Source organism: Sphaerodactylus townsendi, linkage group LG08 (genome assembly GCF_021028975.2).
Source record: "Sphaerodactylus townsendi isolate TG3544 linkage group LG08, MPM_Stown_v2.3, whole genome shotgun sequence".
NCBI classification, from domain to species: Eukaryota; Metazoa; Chordata; class Lepidosauria; order Squamata; family Sphaerodactylidae; genus Sphaerodactylus; species Sphaerodactylus townsendi.
Window position 1 is genome coordinate 9,583,617 of NC_059432.1, and position 22,276 is coordinate 9,605,892.

General features: G+C 47.3%; 1 protein-coding gene across 1 annotated transcript in view; it reads right to left on the bottom strand.

The window, feature by feature from the left end:
* The window catches only part of LOC125438171 (broad substrate specificity ATP-binding cassette transporter ABCG2-like), an 89,296-nt gene that overhangs the window by 10,319 nt on the left and 56,701 nt on the right, over positions 1–22,276 (bottom strand). The window contains exons 7-13 of the mRNA XM_048506410.1: positions 21,635–21,786; positions 18,762–18,890; positions 18,392–18,411; positions 18,110–18,358; positions 13,083–13,165; positions 6,601–6,690; positions 3,732–3,856 (exon numbers count right to left, since the gene is read on the bottom strand). Of these exons, the coding sequence (XP_048362367.1) occupies positions 3,732–3,856; positions 6,601–6,690; positions 13,083–13,165; positions 18,110–18,358; positions 18,392–18,411; positions 18,762–18,890; positions 21,635–21,786 (848 nt within the window). The remainder of the gene's footprint in view (positions 1–3,731; positions 3,857–6,600; positions 6,691–13,082; positions 13,166–18,109; positions 18,359–18,391; positions 18,412–18,761; positions 18,891–21,634; positions 21,787–22,276) is intronic.

Below are 22,276 nucleotides of genomic sequence, written 5' to 3' on the forward strand. Positions count from 1 at the left end.
ATAGTCCTGACAGATATATCAATATGAGAATGTAGAGGTCAGTATATTTTTGGCTAAACCTGTGTGAGTGAGCTTCTTTTCTTTGACTTGAAGGAGCTGGCAGTGTGAAAGCAGGGGTGGGGGGAGGTGAGGATAGCCAAGATAGGTGAGGATAGGTGAGGATAGCCACACCCTAAGTGTGAGGGTGTGGGAAGGGTAGAGCTAGATATGCTGGCTGTGGGTGGAGGGAAGATGTCTGGGGCAAAAATGTGCTCACTGGCAAACCTGCCTGCTCTGGCAGCAAAGCAATTTACAATCGTACTTGAAGTAGTCTTGCTTGCCATGAGAAGAATGGAAATTGAAAGCAGGGCTTGAGGAAACAGGTCCATACAAGAAATCTTGCTGCAATGGACCTTCATCCACAGTGAATATCTGCAGCAGACACCTTGTGCATAGTTGACCTACAATCTCCCAGAGAGAAAGTTTGCTGTCCTTCAGTTTCCCTCACAGGGAGGGTGAACTGAACCTGAAAGGGAGTGAACTGAACCTGAAGAGAATGTGCTTATTGTATTGGAGCCTGGAGCCGAATCAGACAGATGAGCCGTGGCCAGTTTTCTGACCAGCGATGGAAGATGGGTGGGAATCTTGATGAACTAGGTTCAAACTGGCCTTCGTTGTGGAGGGACTGGACGCTGGGCTTACCCAGGATCCACCCCAAGACCAGGCTCTAGTGGCTGAGTGGGTCAAATGGGACAAGGAAGCAAAGACCGTTATTGCCTCCAGAGGGAGTAGCACAATCCTGTCTTCTATCAAAGATGCCAAAACAGCCAAGGATGTATTCTGTACTAGAATCATCTCACCATGTGACCCATGCCATGTGCCAGTGCTTAGCCAGTTTGAAATTCTGTTATGGCAACCGCTTTAGGGCTCATGTAAGCCAACTAACTGGCTTATTTGCCCAGATGAATGATCCTGGAGCCACGCAGAGCAAGCAGGCTAAGCTTGTGTACTCCGCTCTTATGTTTGCCACCTATTTATGCAGTCATGACTGGTGACTTAGAAAGGCAGGTCACCTGAACTTAAAAAAGCAACTGCAAAGGTCTTATTTGAAGCAGAGAGAAGAACATCTTTAGCTGAAATGGCAAACTCTGTCTCTGAGTTTGCTCTGCTGATCAACTCTGCTGATACGCCAAAAATGGCAAAGTGGCCGTTCCTCTCTCTGAAAGCTCGAGTCCAGAACCAAAGGCAGAATTCCACGGCCACGGCAATGCCATTAAGAGAGCCGCAATTAAGGTGTCACAATTAAGGGGCCTCTTTGAACCTAACGAAGCCCCTTTTGCAGAAAGTGACCTCGGCATGCTTCCTCTGCCAGGAACTCGGCCACCAGGCGGCAACACACCCTTCCAAACAAGACAGCAAGCTCAGACCAAAAGACAAAAGACAGTCGGAAGGGGAGCATTTTGGAAAGGCAAATTCATCAAGCCAATTTCGAAAGAAATGAGCAGCCTTGCTATAATTACTTGGCAAGTAGTGATGTACATGATACCTGTTATTTTACTTTGGATTCAGGAACTTCTGCAATGTTTGCAACAAAAAGGAAGTTCTTTATTGAGCTGAAGGATACTCCCAAAGAAACTGTTATCTGAGGCATTGTTGCAATACAAAAGGGAAGTGGAATTATTCATTACAAATTACCAAATGGCAATTTATGTGATTTTTAAATTGAAGGATATACAGTATATTCAGTGGCATAGCACCAATGGGGCGAGGGGCACAATGCCCTGGGTGGGGGGGGTGGAGGCGTGGCTGGACCATGGCGGGGGCATGGTGGGGGCAGTCCAGGGCGTTCTGAGGCAGGGCTGGGGGCACCGCAGCAGGGGCACAGGGGGCGCGTGCGTCCCGGGCACAGTTTCCCCTCGCTCCACCTCTGTGAATATTCCAGAATTTACCAGCAGTCTGATTCTTTGTCTAAACTGGATGTGGATGGCCTGGAATTGAAAGTTAAAAATGGTCATTGTACTGTTTCACATGGTGGCTACCGGACACAAAGGACTTTAACTATGTAGAAGAGGCTGAAGGAGCAACCCAGCCAATACCAGAGGAAATAGATTTGATTGAACCATGTCAGGAAATGTCAAAGGACGACACAAATCTTACAAGACTGTACCCCAAAGAAATGTATCCATGTGTGGCATAGACATTTGGGGCATGCCCATTATCAGGCAATTAAGGAGATGCAAAGAAAATATTTAACCAAAGGCCTAATCTAGCTGAATGTGGGTTTGGAACTAACTGTGTCTTCCTTGCTAAATCCAAGGCAATGATCAAGCTACTCCTGAAGCAGAGCAACACCAAAAGTGGCCCTCCCTCCCTCCCTCCCTCTCACACCTCCACGTGCATGCACACTTCCCCATCTTGCTGCCACAAAGACCTATATCGCCCTCCATCCTGGTTAGTTAGACTAGATTAGGAATCTATGTCTTATCCAGAAATGGATTTGATATATCAAAGTAAGCATATTAGTTTGAACAAATAAAAAAGATCTGTGTAACTTTGTTCTTAGCACAGGGCACAGACCAGATGGGCTTTGCTGCACCTTTGAGCAATTGTAAATTCAGGTTTTGTACAAGATACAGAACCAACAACAAAAGCATCTGCATTTGATGGCAGAAGATAATAGAAGAGGACAGACTGGGGAGGGAATTCCTCAGTTTTGGTGCCAAAACAAAGGAGGCCATCTCCTTTATTCTGTGTCCCGAGACTCATATTTGCAGAGATGAATTCGTAGATTCTGTAGAGCTGTTCCGGGTAACAGACATTGATGGACCCGCCATGTTATGAATTTGTCTACAACTATTAAAATCCATCACTAGATACTGTGGCGGTGTGTTCATGCATTGAATTATGTATTCTGTGGAGAAGACCTTTCTCTTGCTTTTCCTGGATCTACTGCCCATCCATTTAATTAAATTTTCAGGTTGAAATCTATAATAGGGATTGTGAAACTCTCCAGACCCAAAAGATAGATAGATAGATAGATAGATAGATAGATAGATAGATAGATAGATAGATAGATAGATAGATAGATTTAATTAATTCCATTTTTAGACCGCCCTCCCCCGAAGGGCTCAGGGCAGTGTACATCCAAATCAGATAATAATAAATAACAGTAAAAACATCCTAATAACAATTTGAATCCACAGTTCAGCCATTTCCTTGGGATTGTGGTGGTGAGATGCTGACCCAGAAAAGAGTATGACTGGCAGCAACCTTTTTAACTACTAAGTCCTGAAAGTTACAGGCAGTATTTCTATCATTTGGAGTTTTTTCTAAACCCACGATACCCACCCCCCAGATTACAGATTTTTCTGCAACTCTGGGGCATTTTTCAGGTTCATAAAAAGAGCAGCCTTTCTGTCCACATCCCGGTGGTCCCTTTGGAGCAGTGAGAAGAGTTGGAAGCAGAGCTGCCAACTCCAAATGGGGAAATTCCTGGACATTCTGGCAAGTGGGGCCTGGAAGAGGCAGGGTTTGGGGAAGCCGTGGAGTCTGCCCCCCCCCCCCTCCGGCAGGCATTTCCTCTACGGGAACAGATCTCTGTCATCTGGAGATCAGTTGTAATTCTGAGAAACTGATCTATGGGCCCCACTCAGAAATTGGCCACCCCAGCTGGATGTGAAGGGCAGCTGCCGCCTGCCTCTTCCCGCCACCATCTTGCCTACACAGAACAGAGAGAACAGCTGCTTCGTTACCAATCATCCAGTAGCTGATGCATGAAAAGACAACGGCTGGGATGGTCCTCATTGGGAGCAGGTCTCCGAACATCAGAGCAAGGAAATAGGCTGACACTCGATAATACCCACTGGTATACTGGTGGCTGTTGGGATAGAACAGGGCGTGACTCACATGCTGAAAAGGGTCACACGTCAAGAGGCAATGAACCTCCCCCCCGGACATTTTTGTAAGAGGTGATTCCATTCTGCTGGATCCCAAAGTTCACATCTTATTTCATCCACTGGTGGTCTGGGGCAAGGCACACATTACAAAGACCACCTGATGCAGACACAGGGACCGATCTGGAGGTGTCTGGTTGGTGTCCCGTGCTGAGAAGTCCACTTCTTAGGTACATTAGGGGAGGGGAGCCAGCATGATTTGAATTGGAGCCACATTGCATGAACAGAGGGCCTTCCTCTCTATGCTCTTTCCCCTATCTGAAATGGCCTCAACGAGACACGATTTGCCCCACTGGGGAAACCATGCACAGCCATCAATACGTGAGGAATCCTCAGTGGGACAAACAGCAGCTCCCCGGAGTCATTACAGGTTGGGAAAAGACAGCAAGCAGAGGGGTCCCCCGCTTGCCCCCAGGAGGTTGGCAGATAGTTTAGAAGCACATCAACACTCTCAACATTTAATGAATAGCGAAACACAAAATTAGTATGAGTAGTAACCAGTGGCAAAGCTGCAATGGGGGAGGGGGTGCTGCACCCCAGGGACATGCCACTGGTGTCCGCCCATGGACCTCCCTGGTGGGGGCGGGGCGTGGGTGGGATGGGGTGGAGGCATGCAGGCAGGTTGTGCCCCGGGTGCAATTCTGTCTCACTTTGTCACTGGTAATAGCTTCTTCGCAGAAAACCAAAGGACTGGACCTACCAAAAGCACCTGTTGAAGAGATGCCTCCTGTGAGTTATAACATGAACCGGCACTTCACTCATTCCTTTGCTAAAGATTTGCTGTGGGGTCCAATATATCCGAAACACGATTTTTTGCTGAATAAGTTGCAACTTGGGACCCCCAGAGGCATAAAATTTAAGGCTACATCCCATTGCTCTGGCAAAATAGGGCAACCTAGTTCCTTATTTCATTATTTCCTGAGATTCTGCATAGCATATATATTAATGGATGTCAAATATTTATGAACAAATATTGTAGATTTTGTTTTCTGCTTTGATTAAGTGTCTGCAGGAGGGAAGGGGACACTGAGACACTGAGGGTCCTACTTCGATACCAACAGATGTTGCCATTGTAAATACTGCCATTTGACAGAAGTTGACATTCATATCTAGACCTCAGCTGAGTAAATGACCGAAGAACACCATCAAAATCTATCAACTGGTCCAATGTAAAAAGTTCCCCTGTTGGTCTGAGCCTACCATAAAAAAAGATTTCTTCCCGATTTCTTGGTCCACAACGTTAATTTCACAAGTGAAAATGGATCAAATTGGTATTGTTGTGATCAATTCTGTAGCTGCAGAAATTCTGTAGCTGCAGAAATTGCAGGAGGAATGGGATCCACTCTAGCAGAAGAAGGCCCCGATGCATTCCACTCAGAACGGGGCACCAGACCAGAAGCTTCCAAGGGAGCCCAGGATGGATAGCCTCACTGCGACAAGAGATTCCAGCAATTAGCACAAGTTGTGCCTGAGGATATAAAGTTTGCCTGATGATATAAACCAGTGGTTCCCAAAGTGGGCAGTACTGCTCCTGGGGGATGGTAGGAATTACCTATTGGGTACTGGAGTCCCTTTGGCTGTGCTGATCATTTGCTGACTAGGCTAGAGCCTAGAGCGAAACACCTTCCGCACTTTGTCTTTAAAGCTTTACGGCTGTTATTGCTTTCAAAGTTATTTCCTTTGGTCACTTTTGTTTGTTTGTATGATTCTGAATTATCTTGAGTCACAATTATTGGTAATAATATTAATTTTCTTATAAATTAGTTACTGTACATATGTGGTAGGTGAAGGTTTGTGCATGTTTGGTAGGTAGTTATATATTGATTCCAGATTACCAAATGTGGTGATTTAAGATTCCTGCTCAGTGATTTTAGACCAAACATTGGTAAACTGGCACCACTTCATCAAGCTCATCCCTCACATTAAGAATTTCCTGAATAGTGAAATGGTGGTATCTAAGATTCTTGCCAAATGACTATCAGACTGAAAAGCTGCATCAAGTTAATCAATTTGGTTGAATAAATTGAAATAAAAATTGACAGCGTATTGAATAAATATGCAATTGAATTTGTTACTGATTTGAATTTTATTATCTTCCTTTGTGGGTCATGAAAATTCCTTCTTGGAATAATGCTTTTTTGTAGGGTAGGATGGGGGCACTTAGAGTTGCCAACCAGTGCTTATAAAAGTGGCGGCTGGAGATCTCCTCTTGCAACCAATCTCCATGTGACCGGTCAGTTCACCTGGAGAAAACAGCTGCTTCGGAAGGTGGACTCTGTGGCATTCTACCCCCTCCCCGACCCCACCCCTCAAATGGGCCAAATTTCTTTTTTGGAAACCTATGATATGAACTGATATCAGGGAAACCAAATACTATATTGAATGGAAGTTGCTTCCTCTTTAAGAAAATTGTGGTTATGCCCACCATCCTGTGTCAGAACTCCAAAGGGGCCCACAAAAAAGTTTCTGCACCTCTGAGAAGACAGCTCAGTGAGAAATCAGGTGGGCCCATTTGCCACGTCAGGTGCAAGGAAGGGAAAAGAGGCTTTTCAAGGTAAGAAGATATCATGATATCGGTGCCAGCTGTTAAGGCAGTGCCTGCCTCAAACTCCAAATGCCCTTGCCTCCATCCACCCCCCCTTTTCTTGTGAGGAGGGTTGATACTTACATAAACAATTTCTTGTCCCTGATGAACAACTCAATGGAAGACACACTGGAGAAGCACTGGTTTGTGGTTACAAAGAACAAGGATCCAACCCTGAAAGAGGTAACCAAAAGGCCATCAAGAGTTCCTTTGGAAACAGATCCGTTCATATTCTGTGCCAAAACATCCCCAAATGTCATTGTGCTCACAATAAAATATGTAAGAACTAGTTGTAGTAAAGCCTGCTGTATGGACAGACATAATAGGCTCTAGAAAACTGTTGGTGGGTTGGCGCCCCCTCAAGGGAGCCGTCTCCTCCTCCTCCCTTGACCCAAGATTCTCCTCTTCATCTTCCTCCTCTACCTGGATGCCTGCATTGGCATGAGGGGGGCAGCCCCCCAAGCTCTCCTCCCCCCACTGGCCCCATCTCACCAGCTCCCCCTCCTCTTCCCCCATTGCCTTTATTGCCATGCAACAGTGAACAGTGCAGTTGCGGCCACCAGCAATTGTGACCCTCCCCGAGGGGTGGCCGTTGTGTGTGCCTGCTGCTCCCAGGCAGCTGCACGTGGTCCAGTGACTGCAATTGTTCAGTAGTGCGGGAGAAGGGGGAGCACACAAGAGAGTGAGCAACTGCCGCATCCTGCTGTTGTGTGTCCTCCCTGCCCCCGAGGCCTGTGTGCTGCCATCATGAGCTGCCTAGTTCTGGCCTCCCAGACGGGACGGGACGGGGGTCCTCCCTCTAGTGGCTGCCCCCGGCCTTCCTCAGCCTGCTGCCTGCGTCTCTCTTTCAGGGTCCAGGCAAGGCCTCACCTGCTCATCCGACACCTGCTGGCTTTTGTGTCGGCTATTTTAACCTCTGGGAAGACTGCGTGGTCTCCTCCTTGTGAGACTGAGGGGGCACCATTCCCGCTGTGGGAGCTGGTGCTGAGGGGGGTGGGGGGGTGGGGGGGGGTGACGTGGAGGGGGTATTATAATGGAGGATGCTCTAGTGCCCAACTTCAGTTCCATCTTAATAGAAGTCTCAATGCCGTTCCCTGATGCTGTTTCAAAATAAAACAAATCATTTGAATATGAGATCTCGTTATTGAATAGTCCAAGGGCACAAAATGAGCCTGTGATTGGCTGGAAGTCAGTTGTCACCACTTTATATGATAGGCGGATATATACATCCCTTTCAAGTGAAAGTAAATATGTGTTCTTTGCATACTTCCTTAAAGTTAGAACGCTCTACAGATTTTGCTTTTTTTGCAGGGAGAACTTGATGGAAGGAGGACAGTGAAAAACAGCCGAGGAGCCGCCCCTGTTGGTTGGGGAACGTGATCAGACTCCCCGAAAATAAAGGTCACCATAGAGCCCAAGGAAACAGCATTTCCTGGAAACTGAAACATTCTGCAGAAATTGCCTACACAGTTTGAGAGAGCTATGCCAAAAAGGTTTTATTAGAAAAGAAAGAAATTTATTGGAATCACAGAATCATACACTTGGAAGAGACCTCGAGGGCCATCCAGTCCAACCCCCCAGTGCCACGCAGGAACACACCATCCAGCCTCTCTTTAAAAACCTCCAAAGGAGAAGAATCCACCACACTCTGAGGTAGAGCAGACCACTGTCCAACAGCCCATGGAAGGCACGACCTAGGAGTGTGGTGGAGCCTCCTCCTTTGAGTCTAATTCCTTCCTCACAGCCGTCTTTTAAAAAACACACTCAAGGGTGTGGAATCCCAGGAAGCAAGCAGCACAGCCTAGAAAGCCACAGGCACCAAAGACTACTTCTGAACCCCCCCCCCCCCGACCCTGGTGCAGCCCAAGCGTTATGAATCAGGCTGCCCACTCTAGGCTGGGGAATTTCTGGAGAATGGGGGGAAACCCAGGGAGGGCCTCTCAAGGGGCATAACGCCATGACGATCACCTTCCAAAATAGTTGTTTTCTCCACTGGAACTGATCTCTGTCTCTCTAGAGATAAGTTGTAATTCGGGGAGCTCTCAAGGTCCCATGTGGGGGTTGGCAACCCTAGGCACCATGCGGGCTTTTGTAAGGGTATCCCTATTGGCAACTGTCAAGGTGGGCCCACTTTGCCCCTCCTTCGGCAAGACAATTCTTGTGTTGCTGATTACAGTTTGGCCCTGCAAAGAGAGCGACACCAGTTACTTGGGGAATGGACCCCAGTCTGCCTTGCGAAGCAGAGGTGATCTTGCCTACTTGCAAGTGGCTGTGCGCACACGCTCAGGGCTCAGGTGGACGGGTCTGTTGTAACAGTTCATGGTAGGCATTGCAGCATCTCCAGGTGGGACCTGAGGATCCCCTGGATTTACAGATCATCTTCAGACTACAAAGATCACTTCCCCTTGAGAAAATGGATCATTTGAGGGAGGACTAGAAGGCCCCATTGTGGTCCCTATCCTCCTTGGGCTCCATCTCCAAATCTTCAGGACACTGACACTATGCTCTCTTTGATGTAGAGGGCCACCCCACCCCCAATATGCCCTGTCCTATCCTTACAGGCTCTACAGGAAGGATAGGACAGGAATTGGGCGTGAACCCTCTACATCAAAGGCTTGCTCGAATAATGTCACATAAAACTCAGAGCTGAAATGCAGGGGGAGCTGATTCCTCTACAGAAACACTGTGGATATCAATACCAGGGGTGAAGCATAGTTTAACATTAGGAATATTTTATGGAATCCCTGACCAAAGTGCACAAAGGGATTCAAGGATGGAAAAAGAAATTAGAGAGGCCTGGCAAAGCAAAAATGTAGTGGTAGTAGGGACAATTTTAACTATCCCCATAAAAGCTAGGGAAAAATGCATGTTCAGGTCATGAGTAAAGGAGAGAACATTCCTGGATATGCTAAATGGCTATTAACTTAGAGCAGATGGTTGTAGAACCAACCAGGGGAGATGTGATCCCTAGATCTAGAATTCCTACGTGGGACCCAGGACTGACCTGGTGTGAGGAGAGTCAGTGTTGTTGTTGAGCTGATAGGGAACAGCGACCACAATGCTGTCAGATTCAGAATATCTCAGCATGCGAACAAGTGACAACTACTAATTGTAAAGTTACATTTGCCTAAGAAAGGGAAATTTCTCAAAGATGAGTGGGATAGTGCTCATGGGAAGCTGAAAGGGAAAATCAAGAGAGTCAAAACTGTCCAAGGTGCTTGGAGGTTATTTAAAAGAAACACAGTCTTAAAAGCTCAGCTGGAATGTGTTCCACTTAGCAGGTTAGAGAAGGCAGCGCCCAGTCCAAAAGAAAGCCACCACTGGTTAACAAGGGAGGTTTGAGAAAGGAAATTATTAGGGAAAAAAAGATGTCTTTTACTACAATGGAAGTCCAACTTAGCTGATGAAGAATACCAGAGAGAACACAAATGGTGGCAAAGCCTGAGAGAAGCAAGTTAACTGTAAGGGAGGCAAAAAAGGATTATGAGGAACACATGGCTGCAGAACATCAAGACCAACAACAAACAGTTCTTAAAGTACATCAAAAAGCAGGATGCCAGCTAGGGAAGCTTATTAGGCCCGTTAGATGATGAAGAGGAACAAAAGGTGTGCTAAAAGATGACAGGGGAGATTGCAGAGAAGCTGAATGAATTCTTTGCATCTGCTCTTCCACCCAAAGAGGAGGTGAGGAACATTCCTGCACCTGAACCAAGCTTCTTAGGAGGTGAATCCGAGGAACTAGCGAAGATAGTGGTAGACAAGGATGAAGTTCTGGCAGCCATTGATAAACTAAATGCTACCAAATCCCCTGGCCCAGATTGCATTCATCCAAGGGTTCTTAAAGAGCTCAAGCATGAAATTGCTGATCTTCTCACATTAATATGAAACTTATCCCTGAAATCTGCCTCCATCCCTGAAGACTGGAAGATGGCCAATGTCACACCAATCTTTAAGAAAGGGTCTAAGGGGGACTCAGGAAATTACAGGCCAGTCAGTTTGACATCTGTTCCTAGTAAATTCTGTAGAATCTATCATTAAAAGATAAAAATTATTAAACATGTAGAAAAGCAAGACCTGCTGAGGAAGAGTCCAGCATGGCTTTTGTAGAAACAGGTCCTGTCTTACAAAACTTACTAGAGTTCTTTGAGGGTGTAAAACAGACATGTGGATAAGGGGGAACCAGTGGACATTGTCTACTTGGATTTCCAAAAGGCTTTTGACAAAGTTCCTCACCAGAGACTGTTGAGAAAACTCAGCAATGAAGGAATAAGAGGGGAAGTCCTCCTATGGATTGAAAACTGGTTGAGGAACAGGAAGCAAAGGGTGGGTATAAATGGGAAGTTCTCACAATGGAGAGATGTAAGGAGTGGTGTCCCCCAAGGATCCGTATTGGGACCAGTGCTCTTTAGCAATTCATAAATGACCTGGAAGTAGAGGGGTGGGTAGTGTGGTATGCAGAAGTTTGCAGATGATACCAAATTATGTAGTGACAAGGTGAGAACCACAAAGGGATTCTTGAAAAGAGCTCCAATAGGACCTTGATAAATTAGGTGAGTGGGCTAAGAAATGGCAAATGCAGTGTAGGAAAATGTAAAGTGATGCACATAGGGGCAAAAAAATCCAAACTTCACATACACACTTCCACAGGGGTCAGGTGCTATCAGTCACAGACCAGGAAAGGGATTTGGGCGTCTTAGTTGATAGTTCCATGGGAATGTCTACTCAATGTACATGGCAGCTGTGAAAAAAGAGCAAACTCTATGCTGAGGATAATTAACAGGGAAAAGAACTGAGAATAAAACTGCAAAGATTGTCATATACCTATTATATAAAACAGTATGATGCAGGCACGCACTTGGAGTACTGGAGTTCAGTTCTGGTTGCCACATCTCAAAAAGGATATGAGAAAGAGATAGAAAAAAAAAAGAAGTGCAGAGAAGGGCAAGCAGGGATGATTGAAGGATTGGAGCACCTTCCTTATGAGGTGGGGCTGCAGCTTTTGGAACTCTTTAGTTTGGAGAGAGGAGGCGTCTGAGGGGGGATATGATTGAAGTCTAGAAAATTATGCATGGGGTAGGAAAGGTTGACAGAGAGAAATGTTTCTCTCTTTCTCACCATACGAGAACCAGGGGGGCATCCATTGAAAATGCTGGGGGGGAAGAGTTAGGACTAATAGAAGGAAACATTTCTTCACACAAGCGTGTGATTGGTGTTTGGAATATGCTGCCACAGGAGGTGGTGATGGCCACTAACCTGGATGGCTTTAAAAAGGGCTTGGACGAGATTTATGGAGGAGAAGTCGATCTATGGCTACCAATCTTGATCCTCCTTGATCTGAGGTTGCAAATGCCTTAGCAGACCAGGTGCTCAGGAGCAGCAGCAGCCGCAGAAGGCCACTGCTTTCACCTCCTGCCTGTGTGAGTTCCCAAAGGCACCTGATGGGCCACTGCGAGTAGCAGAGTGCTGGACTAGATGAACTCTGGTCTGATCCAGCAGGCTCCTTCTTATGTTCTTAAGGCCATTGCTTTCACCTCCTGCCTGTGAGCTCCCAAAGGCACCTGGTGGGCCACTGCGAGTAGCAGAGTGCTGGACTAGATGGGCTCTGGTCTGATCCAGCAGGCTAGTTCTTAATCAATCAAATTCTTTATTGCAGTCAAAGACCAGCACATAATAATACAAACTGAGAAGTGCACTTATACACAGTCGGTGACTGTTTACTAAAAGGTCAACTCGCGAAAAAGCAAGTAGTAGATAAAATACATTTGATGATGTCAAAAGATTAAAAAGTTAATATAACTACGCTTGTAAAGTGCCTGTGCAGTCTTGCTAAGGCTAGTTCTTATGTTCTTATGTTCTTAACCCCCTAACCACACCCCACAAGTAAAACTGGCCCAAAGTCACCCAGCTAGTTTCCACGGCAGAGTGGGGATTCAAACCTGGCTCTCTCAGACCCCCGTCTGGCCCTATATCTGGTACAGCACACTGGCTCACAAAACGAAAGGGATTTCATAGGGGGTTCTAATTCTGACCAGCCTGAGAGGATTGTACACGAAGTGCTTTGAATACTCTTAAAAGCTTTATCTCTTCTTCATCTGTGGCCCGTACAAAGGATTCCCAACCAACACCCTTTAGGCGATAAACAGAGCCATCCTTGGTGTTGCCAACTTCCTGGAATGCCCGCTGATCTCCAAACTACAGAGGTACGTTCTTTGGGAGAAAATGGCTGCTTTTGAGGGTCCCTTCTATGTCATTAGTCCCTCTGCTGAGGTCTCATGCCTCCCTAAACCTCCTCCTCCACTCACAAATCTCAACAAATATCCCAGCTCAGACTTGGTAACCCTAGTCATTCTACACCCCTTTATTTCATTGAAGTGAATGGCCTTCGAAGGGCGTAACCCTGTTTTGGATGCACTTGTTAATCATGAATATACTGTATCGAAGAGCACATCTTTGAACATGGCTGATTCAGTGCCTCCCCCTCCCAGTCAGTGGATTTATGGGTCCTGCCTGGTTTGTGTTTCTCAGAAGTGGAAGCAAGTTACTTCAATGAAGGGTTGAGAGTTTACCGATTTTGAATGCCGCTCTGATCAAGCTTTGCACCAAAGAAAATGGCCCCCACAATGAGTGCCAGGATGAAGGTCACCAGAACCTGGAAGAGATCAAGAAGAAGACAGAAGAAGATCTCCAAAGAACTCATCGGCACAATTAGTTCAAAATATGTCCCACGTCGGTCTCTGCGCTCGGCAGAGGCCAATTTACTGGAGATCCCCGCCCCCTCTATGATGCGGCTGGCCTCCACCAGGGCCAGGGCTTTTACGGCCCTGGCCCCTGCCTGGTGGAATGCTCTTCCTCCAACTGTCCGGGCCCTGTGGGACATACATGAGTTCTGCAGGGCCTGTAAGACTGAGTTATTCCGCCGGGCCTTTGGGGAGGCCGGCTGCTAATAGGTGCCCATTAACAACTAAGATCCGCTGTTCCCCTCTCAGGGGAGTTGAGGAGTTAATGGCTGAACGCCATCTGTTTTAACTTATCATGAATTAGGAGCGCTGCTTTTAACTGATATGAATTTTAGTATTTTATTTTGTTATCCGCTTTTTATTGTGATGTAAACCGCCCTGAGCCCTTTGGGGGAGGGCGGTATAAAAGTGGAATAAATAAATAAATAAATAAATAAATAAATAAATAAATAAATAAATAAATAAATAAATAAATAAATAAATAAATAAATAAATAAATAAAATCCAATTGCAACTAGGTACTTTTTGGGCTGAAAAGGAGCCCCGGATCGGAACCTGCAGAGCAAGCATCAGTAAATGATGACTGGGAGAATCCCTTCAGCTGTCAACAAAATGTCTGGCGCGAGCTGAGCGGGGGTGGGGTGGGGGGTTGCCAGAGAGCAAAATGGTTCACCGGGAAAAATAAAATGTCTCCTTAGGGGGAAAAGGTGCACTCTGAAGCGTTTCCCAAAAAAGATGCTTTGAGCTAAAATAAGGTGTTGTGAGGATTTCTGGGGAAGAAGGCTGTGTGGAGCACCTTCCCAGGACGTCTTTTTTAGCATCCCCAGGATGTCTTATTTAGGCTGTGCGGAATGGACCTCTGTCAGACCAGGCTGGGGGTTGGTGGCAGCAGCCTCAGCTGGCAAGCCTCTGCCAGGCATGCCAGGGCAGATCAGCAGTGTGAATGTGTGTGGCTGCCTCAGCTGTTGAGTCCACAGTGGGCCCAGAATGGCCCTGGGGGAGGTGGTCAGCACGGGGAATGGGGAGGATCTTGCCTCTGTGGTGAGCCTGCTTTAGGAGTGGGGGGACCCCTTCAGCTGGTGAGCCAACAGCAGGTCTGCTGGCCCAGATTGGCACAGGGTGGGGTGGATTGCTAGGACAGACTGGGAGCTGGGTCGGTCGAGAGCCGGGGCTGGCTGGCCAGCAATGGGGTGAGATGGCTGCCTGCATTTGTGAGGCTGCAGTAAGCTAGCTAGGCCAGATCAGGAGTGGCAGGGGTGTGTTTTAGCTGGCTTGCAAGCTTCTCAAGGGGCTGGATTTGGCCACATGTTTGACACCCTTGGCCTAGAATTTCTTTTGCAGTGGAAGACCAAGGAAACACTCACAGAGGATCGGGAGAAACCCCCGTGCCTATTTTGTTTCAGTTTTTCCCCTGAAGAAGAGAACAGGCTCATGTAGGTGATAGGCAAGCCATGACATGGACAGAGCAGTTATCTTATATATATAAGAGGACATGTACAAATCCCCAGGGCCAGACGTTGTGCACCTGAGAGTGCTCAAAAAACTTTCTAGAAAGCTTGCAGAGCCTTTGTTTATCATCTTCCAGATTTCTTGGGGGATGGGAGAGGTGCAACCAGACTGGAGGAGAGCTAATGTTGTCCTGGCTTTAAAAAAGAAGAAGAGATGACCCAGGTTAGTTAGTCTAACCTATAGGATAGATACTGGAGCAGATTTTAAAGGGGTCAATATGCAGACAAGGAAGATGGCAGGTGGGTTTGTTCCCAAGAGCTGGGCAACAGTGGAATCGGCTGCCTCTGGGGAGGTGGGGAACTCCCCCTCACTGCAGTCCTTCAGCAGCGGCTGGACAAACACTTGTCTGGGATACTGTGGGCGGATTCTGCCTTGAGCACAGGGTTGCGCTAGATGGCCTGTATGGCTCCTCTTCTTTGACTGAGTGATGAGCTTAGTGGGTTGTGGGAAGGCCACTGATGTTGGCCTTGATTTCAGTAAAGCTTTTGACTGGGTCCCCCACGATGCTCTGAATGGTGCATTGCAGACTAGACTCTAGGATAGTTAGGTGGATCGGGAAACTGTTTGGAGACCTGCACCCAAAGAGTCCTCTGTGGCATTTCCTCTGAAGGGAGGGAGGTCTCCAGCAGAGGATTACAGGGCTCGATTCTAGGCCCAGCACTCTTCAATATTTTTACAAATGATCTGGATGAAGGGGTGGAGATGACACCAAATTGGGAAGAGCAGCAAACACATCAGAAGACATATAAGATATAACAAGATCTGAACACACTGGACAAAATTCAATTCAACAAGGACAAGTGCAGAGTTCCACATACAAATATACATACAAGTATACATACTGGATGGGAGATACACTTCTGGGGAGCAGCATGTGGGAAAAAGATGTAGGGGAATGGGTGGACTGCAAGCGGGATACGAACAGCCAGTGTGATGCAGCAGCAAAAAGGCTAATGCAGCTCTGGGGGTATCTCAACATGGGCCTAACATCCAGATTGCAAGAGGTCATCATCCTGCTGTACCCTGCACTGATCAGGCCTCACCTGCAGTGTTTTGTGCAGCCCCGGAGGCCTCAGTTCCAATAGGATATGGACAGAAGGGAGCGGGCGCAGAGGAGAGCGACCAAGGGGATCAGGGGCCTGGAGGTCAAACCCTACAAGGAAAGGCTGAGGGATCTGGGGATGATGTTTAGTCTGGAGAAGAGGAGGTTGAGGGGAGACATGACCTATCCAGTGGTGGGATTCAAATAATTTAACAACTGGTTGTTTACAAGGATCATTTTAACAATAGGTGCAAATTACATGCAGGAAGCAGCAGTGGCGTAGTGGCTAAGAGCAGGTGCACTCTGATCTGGAGGAACCGGGTTTGATTCCCCGCTCTCCCGCTTGAGTTGTGGAGACTTATCTGGGGAATTCAGATTAGCCTGTGCACTCCCACACTCGCTAGCTGGGTGACCTTGGGCTAGTCACAGCTTTTCGGAGCTCTCTCAGCCCCACTCACCTCACAGGGTGTTTGTTGTGAGGGGGGAAGGGCAAGGAGATTGTCAGCCCCTTTGAGTCTCCTGCAGGAGAGAAAGGCGGGATATAAATCCAAACTCTTCAAACTCTTCTTCTACCCGCTGGACTTTCGGAATATTTTTTTAACAGTAAGAATAGTTCAGCAATGGAATTGACTGCTTAGGGAGCTGGTGCGCTCCCCCTGTCTGGCAGTCTTCAAGCAGCCGCTGGACAAACACTCATCCGAGATGCTGTAGGCTGATTCTGCACTGAGCTGGGAGCAGAGGGTTTCCATGGCCCATTCCACCTCTATGATTTCTGTAATCTGGTGATCAGTTGTAATTCTAGGAGATCTCCCGACATCACCTGTAGACGGCAACCTATGATCAAGGCTTCTGATTGACCATTGGAAATTTAATTGTGCAGCTTTGTTAAAATGATGTGTTGACTGCAGCTGCCACCATAACAGAAAGGTCTTCCTGGTGTGACTGAAGTAAGCGTTGGCAGCCATTTTATGTCTGGCTCTATGGCAGCCATTTTGTGACTGCACTCACCATGCGGTATCCGAGATTTAAAGGTACCCTCAAGCTCAAAAAAAAAGTTGGCAATACCTGTTCTAAATAACTGTGCTCAGGCTTGCATTCATCATCATCACAAGTATTAACTTGGGGAAATATATTTGCTTTTGCAGAGCTCTACTGGACTTTTTTAGAAGCCACCCTGAGAAGTCAGAGGGGGAGTGAAAAGGCAGAGAGAAAAGCTCATGCCAAGACCACAAAGGGTTCTTTCTGGAAACTGTAACAGGTGATTGGACCTCAGTGATTGGACCTCCTGGGCCAGATGACTGAAGCAGCTGCTGAGTGGGAGGTAGGAAGGGGTGATCCCAGCTGGCACCCATCGCTGCCTCCCCAGACTGCACTGCTGCTAGCCTGTTTTGTTTACTTACTTAAAAATGTATACCCCATTTTCCTCGTGGTTCAAAGAAGCTTACAAATAAAAGTTTTGAAAAATTCCAGTTGAAAGCTCAGCTTCCAGATGCCCTGCAGAAGGCCCGGGGCCCACCCCACCCCTCCTTCCTCCCCTCCTCCTCTCCCTGCAGTCCAGCTTCTGCAGTCCTCCCCAGAGCCGGGGGCGGGGCATACAAGTGAGGCTGGCAGTTGCTTCTGCTCTCCCCAGACTCTGGGGAGGGCAGAAGCCAGGCTGCAGGGAGGGAAGTGGGGAGAGGGCAAGAAAGGCAGTGCCCGGCCCCTTCTCCTTCCTGTCTCTCGAGGCTGGCTCCTGCCCTCCCCAGGGCCTGGGAAGGGCAGAAACCGACCGGGAGGGGCGCCAGGGCACCACACCTTTGGGCTCTCTTGGCCCAGCCCATGTTGTCACTCCCATGATGTAGGTGGGGCCAAGGGAGACTGAAGACGATGAGGCATTCACAAAAGCATCTGGTCACATGGGGGGCCAATTTTGCACCCCCATGTGACCAGTTTAGTTGCGCCCGAAGACAGAGGATACACCCAGAAGTGATGTCAATCCTCTTTAGGAATGACCAGACTTGGAGTTTCCAGTGATTCCTAGAAAGGATTGGTGTCACATTCAGGTTTTCCCGGAACTTAAAAAAGTAGCCACTTTTTTAGATTAATTTTCTCCTACTGGCCATATCAGTGGCACCTGGAAATGGGAGTCAGTACAGGTGAGAGTGTTGCTGCTGGCTGGGGTGTGGCAACTCCCTGGACAGCCATTTTGTGGTTGTGCCCGCCACCCTCTGTGAGAATTGGGTCAAGAAGCTGGGTCCCCTCGAGCCCTGCAGTCCCAGACACACGGAAGAGATAGATGGACCCAGCAGAACCCAGACATTCTTACCTGTGCCACAGAAGCCTGAGGATTCCGAATGAGGTTTTTGAGAGAGCGCTGGGATACCCAGTAGAGCTGGGTGAAGAAGCCATTGGCATATGTCACTTGAGTCCTAAGCCTTGGCTTCTTTGGAGTCATCCTATGGGCTCTTTCCAATCTCTGTAGATCTTTCATCAAATCCTGGTATTGGCTGGAAGCTATGTACTTCTCATGCAGCGAGTCCACCACAGTCTTTGCCATGCCCTCCTCCTCCTCCTCCTCCTCCTCCTCCTCCTCCTCCTCCTCCTCCACAGGATCCGTGCCATCAGACTCTGAAGCAAAAGCACTTGGTCAGTGCACTGACATTCATGTTAATTTCTCAGGGCCAAAAGCACACCGTTGAAATTTTTTTGAAAAAGAAGACAAAATATCAACACAGAGAAATATAATTTACAGATGAGAATCAAACAAGCATGATGCCTCAGCATCATATTATTCAAAATGACATTTCTAATTTGCCTTAATTCTTCTTCATACAATACCGTTTTTATTCTGTATTTTTTAAAGGTTGAAAGCAGACACTTTAACATTGGAAAGATTAAATGCCCACTCCCAGTTCTGCTCATCATAGTGAACAAATGCCCACTTCCAACTATGAGCAAGAGTGATCCTTTGGTCTCACCACTGTGGCTCTTCACATCTGATCCCTTAGACTTCTGGCCACCTTTCCCCACTGCTACAGCCGTAGAGTCACCGTTGATCACATCAAGAAAAAAGTCAGCTGGGTTGTTGAAAGGTTCACACTCATACCCTTGCAGGGGAAAGAGAGAGAAGAAAATACACTTGCTCACTTCAAAACCTTCTCAGACTGTTCATGATTGCCTTCATTTAGAACAAAACATTAAATGTTCAATATGAGGTCCTTTAAAAAATATGAGGCAATAGAATCAGTAAATATTTGTTTCAAAATCAAATCACTGCCATCAAATCACAGCCAGCTCATGGTGACCTATGAAGGACCACCTCACGGGGCTTTCAAGTCAAGAGATGGGCGTGGCGGGGCGGGGGTTGCCAATCCAATCCAATCCAATCCAAAAAACTTTATTAGGCATAAACCAGAAGTACCATACATTCCAAATACAAAAACAGGATCATTGTTATATATCATGTAGAACATGGATTAAAAATGTAGCAACTGCTTCCGAAATTTCTACATTAGGGCTGCTCAGTAGCTTAGACATTTTTAGTTTGTCTGAGAGAAACATAAATTCTAGAGGTAGTAAAGCTCCCAGATCGGTTCTAATATCATTATACCTCGAACAGTAAAGCAGGATATGAGGGATTGAGTCTATAGCGTTGGGACAGTACCGACAACAACGCTCACTTTGTGGGATGTTAAGGAAACGACCTTGAAGATAGACAGAGGGGAATGAGTTGCATCTTGCTCTTATCATGACCCATCTGCACTTATAATTAACAAGCTGTTCTAAATATACAGCAGGGCTAGATTTCAGGGTTGTGATCCCAAAGTATAGAGGGGAACAGGAGCTTTGCGCAGCACTCAGGAGAGATTGGTATTCCTGGTCGTACAGTCTGATCTTTAGATGATGGTAAATTTCCGTGGCGGTAAGCATATGAAGAGACTCCCATGAGAAACCCAAGGAGAAGATTTTTTTTTTCCAATATGGAGCCACCACTTCAAAAGCTGAAGCTCCCTCATTTCTAGCAAAGATAAACTTTTTGGATCTGTGCAGAAGCATAGACGCAGCCAAAACTTAAATGTTACAGCCCATGCCCTAGTTTCTAATAGATGTTGCCCTGATTCCAGACAGAGCACACTATAAGGGACACAATGTGGGGTGCCAAATATCTTATATAGGAAGTTTGATTGGATATGCTCCAAGTTCTTGTGCCAAGCTTGGATCCAGACAGGGATACCGTACAATAGGTACTGGACCATCTTGGCATTAAACACCTTCAGTTCTGCTGGAATAAACCTTCCACCATGGATGTTAAAAAATTTCAGAACTGCAGTGGACAAATTCTTGCAACCTTTAACAGTATTGTTCCTATGAGTGGTCCAGCTTAACTTATGGTGAAATGTTATCCCAAGGTATTTGAACAATTTGACTTGCTCTATGTCAGCCCCTTGGATGGACCATCTCATGGGTCTAAAGATGTTGGAAAAGACCATTATTTTAGATTTCACAGGATTTATAACCAACCTGTTATTTCGGCAATACTCTTCACATTTGATCAGGGAGTTTTTGAGACCTAACCTTGTTCTCGATAGCAAGACTGCGTCATCGGCATAAAGAAGGATGGACAAAGGAACACCATTCAGATAAGGACTATGAGGGTTGGAGTTATTCAAAATGGGGGCTAGATCGTACAAAAAAGGTTAAATAATACAGGTGCCAACCCACAACCCTGTTTTACCCCCTTTGAGACCAATATTTTGGGTGGCAAAGGACCTGAGGACGTTGCCCTTCCCTGCCTTTCTGTAACAACCCAGCATTCCCTTGGAGGTCTCCCATTCAAATACACACCATGCTTAGCTTCCAAACTCTGACTAGGTCAGGGTAGTCAGGGCTACTTTGATGGAATATGGAGCAATATTTGTCAGTGACAAAACCTGAACTACACAGTGAAAAGCAGATATCCAAAACAAGTATCAGAAATAAAACCCATACAGATTAGTAGTAACAGGCATTCACTTCAGGGTAGTCTGGTGCAGTGGTGGAGATGCCATGGGGACATCCAGGGACAAATGTCCCGGGAGCCCCTGTGGAAGTCACGTGGGGGGCGGAAAATTGCTGCCCACGCTTCCGGGAAGGAGGAGGGGCGTGGTGGGGCCTTGGAACCCAGCAACGGCCCTCCTCTTCCTGGGGTGTAGCCGAGGGATTCCTTCCTGCTCGCTCTGCCAGGTCTGGTCGCCAGACAAAGTAAGTGGAGTAGGCGGGTGGGACTGGGCCAGTGGTGGGATTCAGCTGGTTAGCTACCTCACCAGGGAGGGCGAGCGATGAGCCCTTCTGAGCCCTGGAGTGATCTGGGGCTGGGAAAGGCCCATTGCCACTCACTCCTGCAAGGGCAAGTGATGGGCCTTTCTCGCCCCTGCCAGGGCAAGTGAGGAGCCTTGGGCAGAACAAGCCGTCCCAGTCCCCAGCCCCTGCCAGCTTGCTCTGCCCATGGATCACAGCATCCATTGGCTGAGCAAGCTCTCCCAGCCCCTCCCCCCAGCGCCAGCAGGCTTGCTCTGTCCACGGATTGTAGGACCATTACTGTGTTCAGATTTGTGAGATTGGGCATGTTCTTTAATGTGATGTTGACTTTGAAGTGACCTGGTCCAAAAAAATCGTTGTTTGGTTGTGGTGGGGAAGGGCAGTTGGCTGGGGGGGGGCATGCAAAACTCAGATTTCTGCCCCAGGCTCCATTTTGCCTAGATACGCCTCTGGTCTGGTGTTTCAGCAAGTCTCAAGCAGACCTAGAATGCAAGGGGCTCATCTCAGCTTGTAAGAACTGTAAGAACCTCTTGTAAGAACTGAGCAAACTCACCCACTGAACGAAAGTACTGCAGCGCATTCTTGGCTGGGCCGTGGTAGAGAACCTTCCCCAAAGCCAGCAAAGTCAGGCTATCAAAAAGCTTGAATATGGAATAACGAGGCTGGTGAATTGAGAAGATGATGGTCCTGCCTCTTCCAGAAAGCCTGTGGGGGAAGAACAAGGCCAGGAGGAAAAATACACAAGTGGCGCAGTTCTGCACAGAGGTGGGCTGATTCTTCATTAGCAACTGACTTCTCAGGCCTCCCAAGTATGTGAATGTTTGCTACTGCAGTGTGTCAGGCTGTGCCATTATCGGCCTGCCAGAGGGCACGTCTCCAGACCAGCAACAGCTGGGCACCTCTGCCAGCCCAAGACCAGGGAGCCTCTTTCCTTTGTTCACATGTAACTAGTCCAATAGAGCTCACCAAGTACTTCTTATCTTTCTTTCCCAGGGAGTAACTCGCCTTTCCCAAAACAATGAGTCTGTAGTACTGTCTTTCACTGTCTTTCTCATGCTGATATTGGGGGAATGAAAAAGGCGGGGGCTTTAGGGGTTGAACCAAACTGTAACCTTAAGGTATATACTGGGGCCAGGGAGTTGGAATCTCCAATTCAGCTACCTGGCCATTGTGCTGACACAGTTCTGATTAAAGC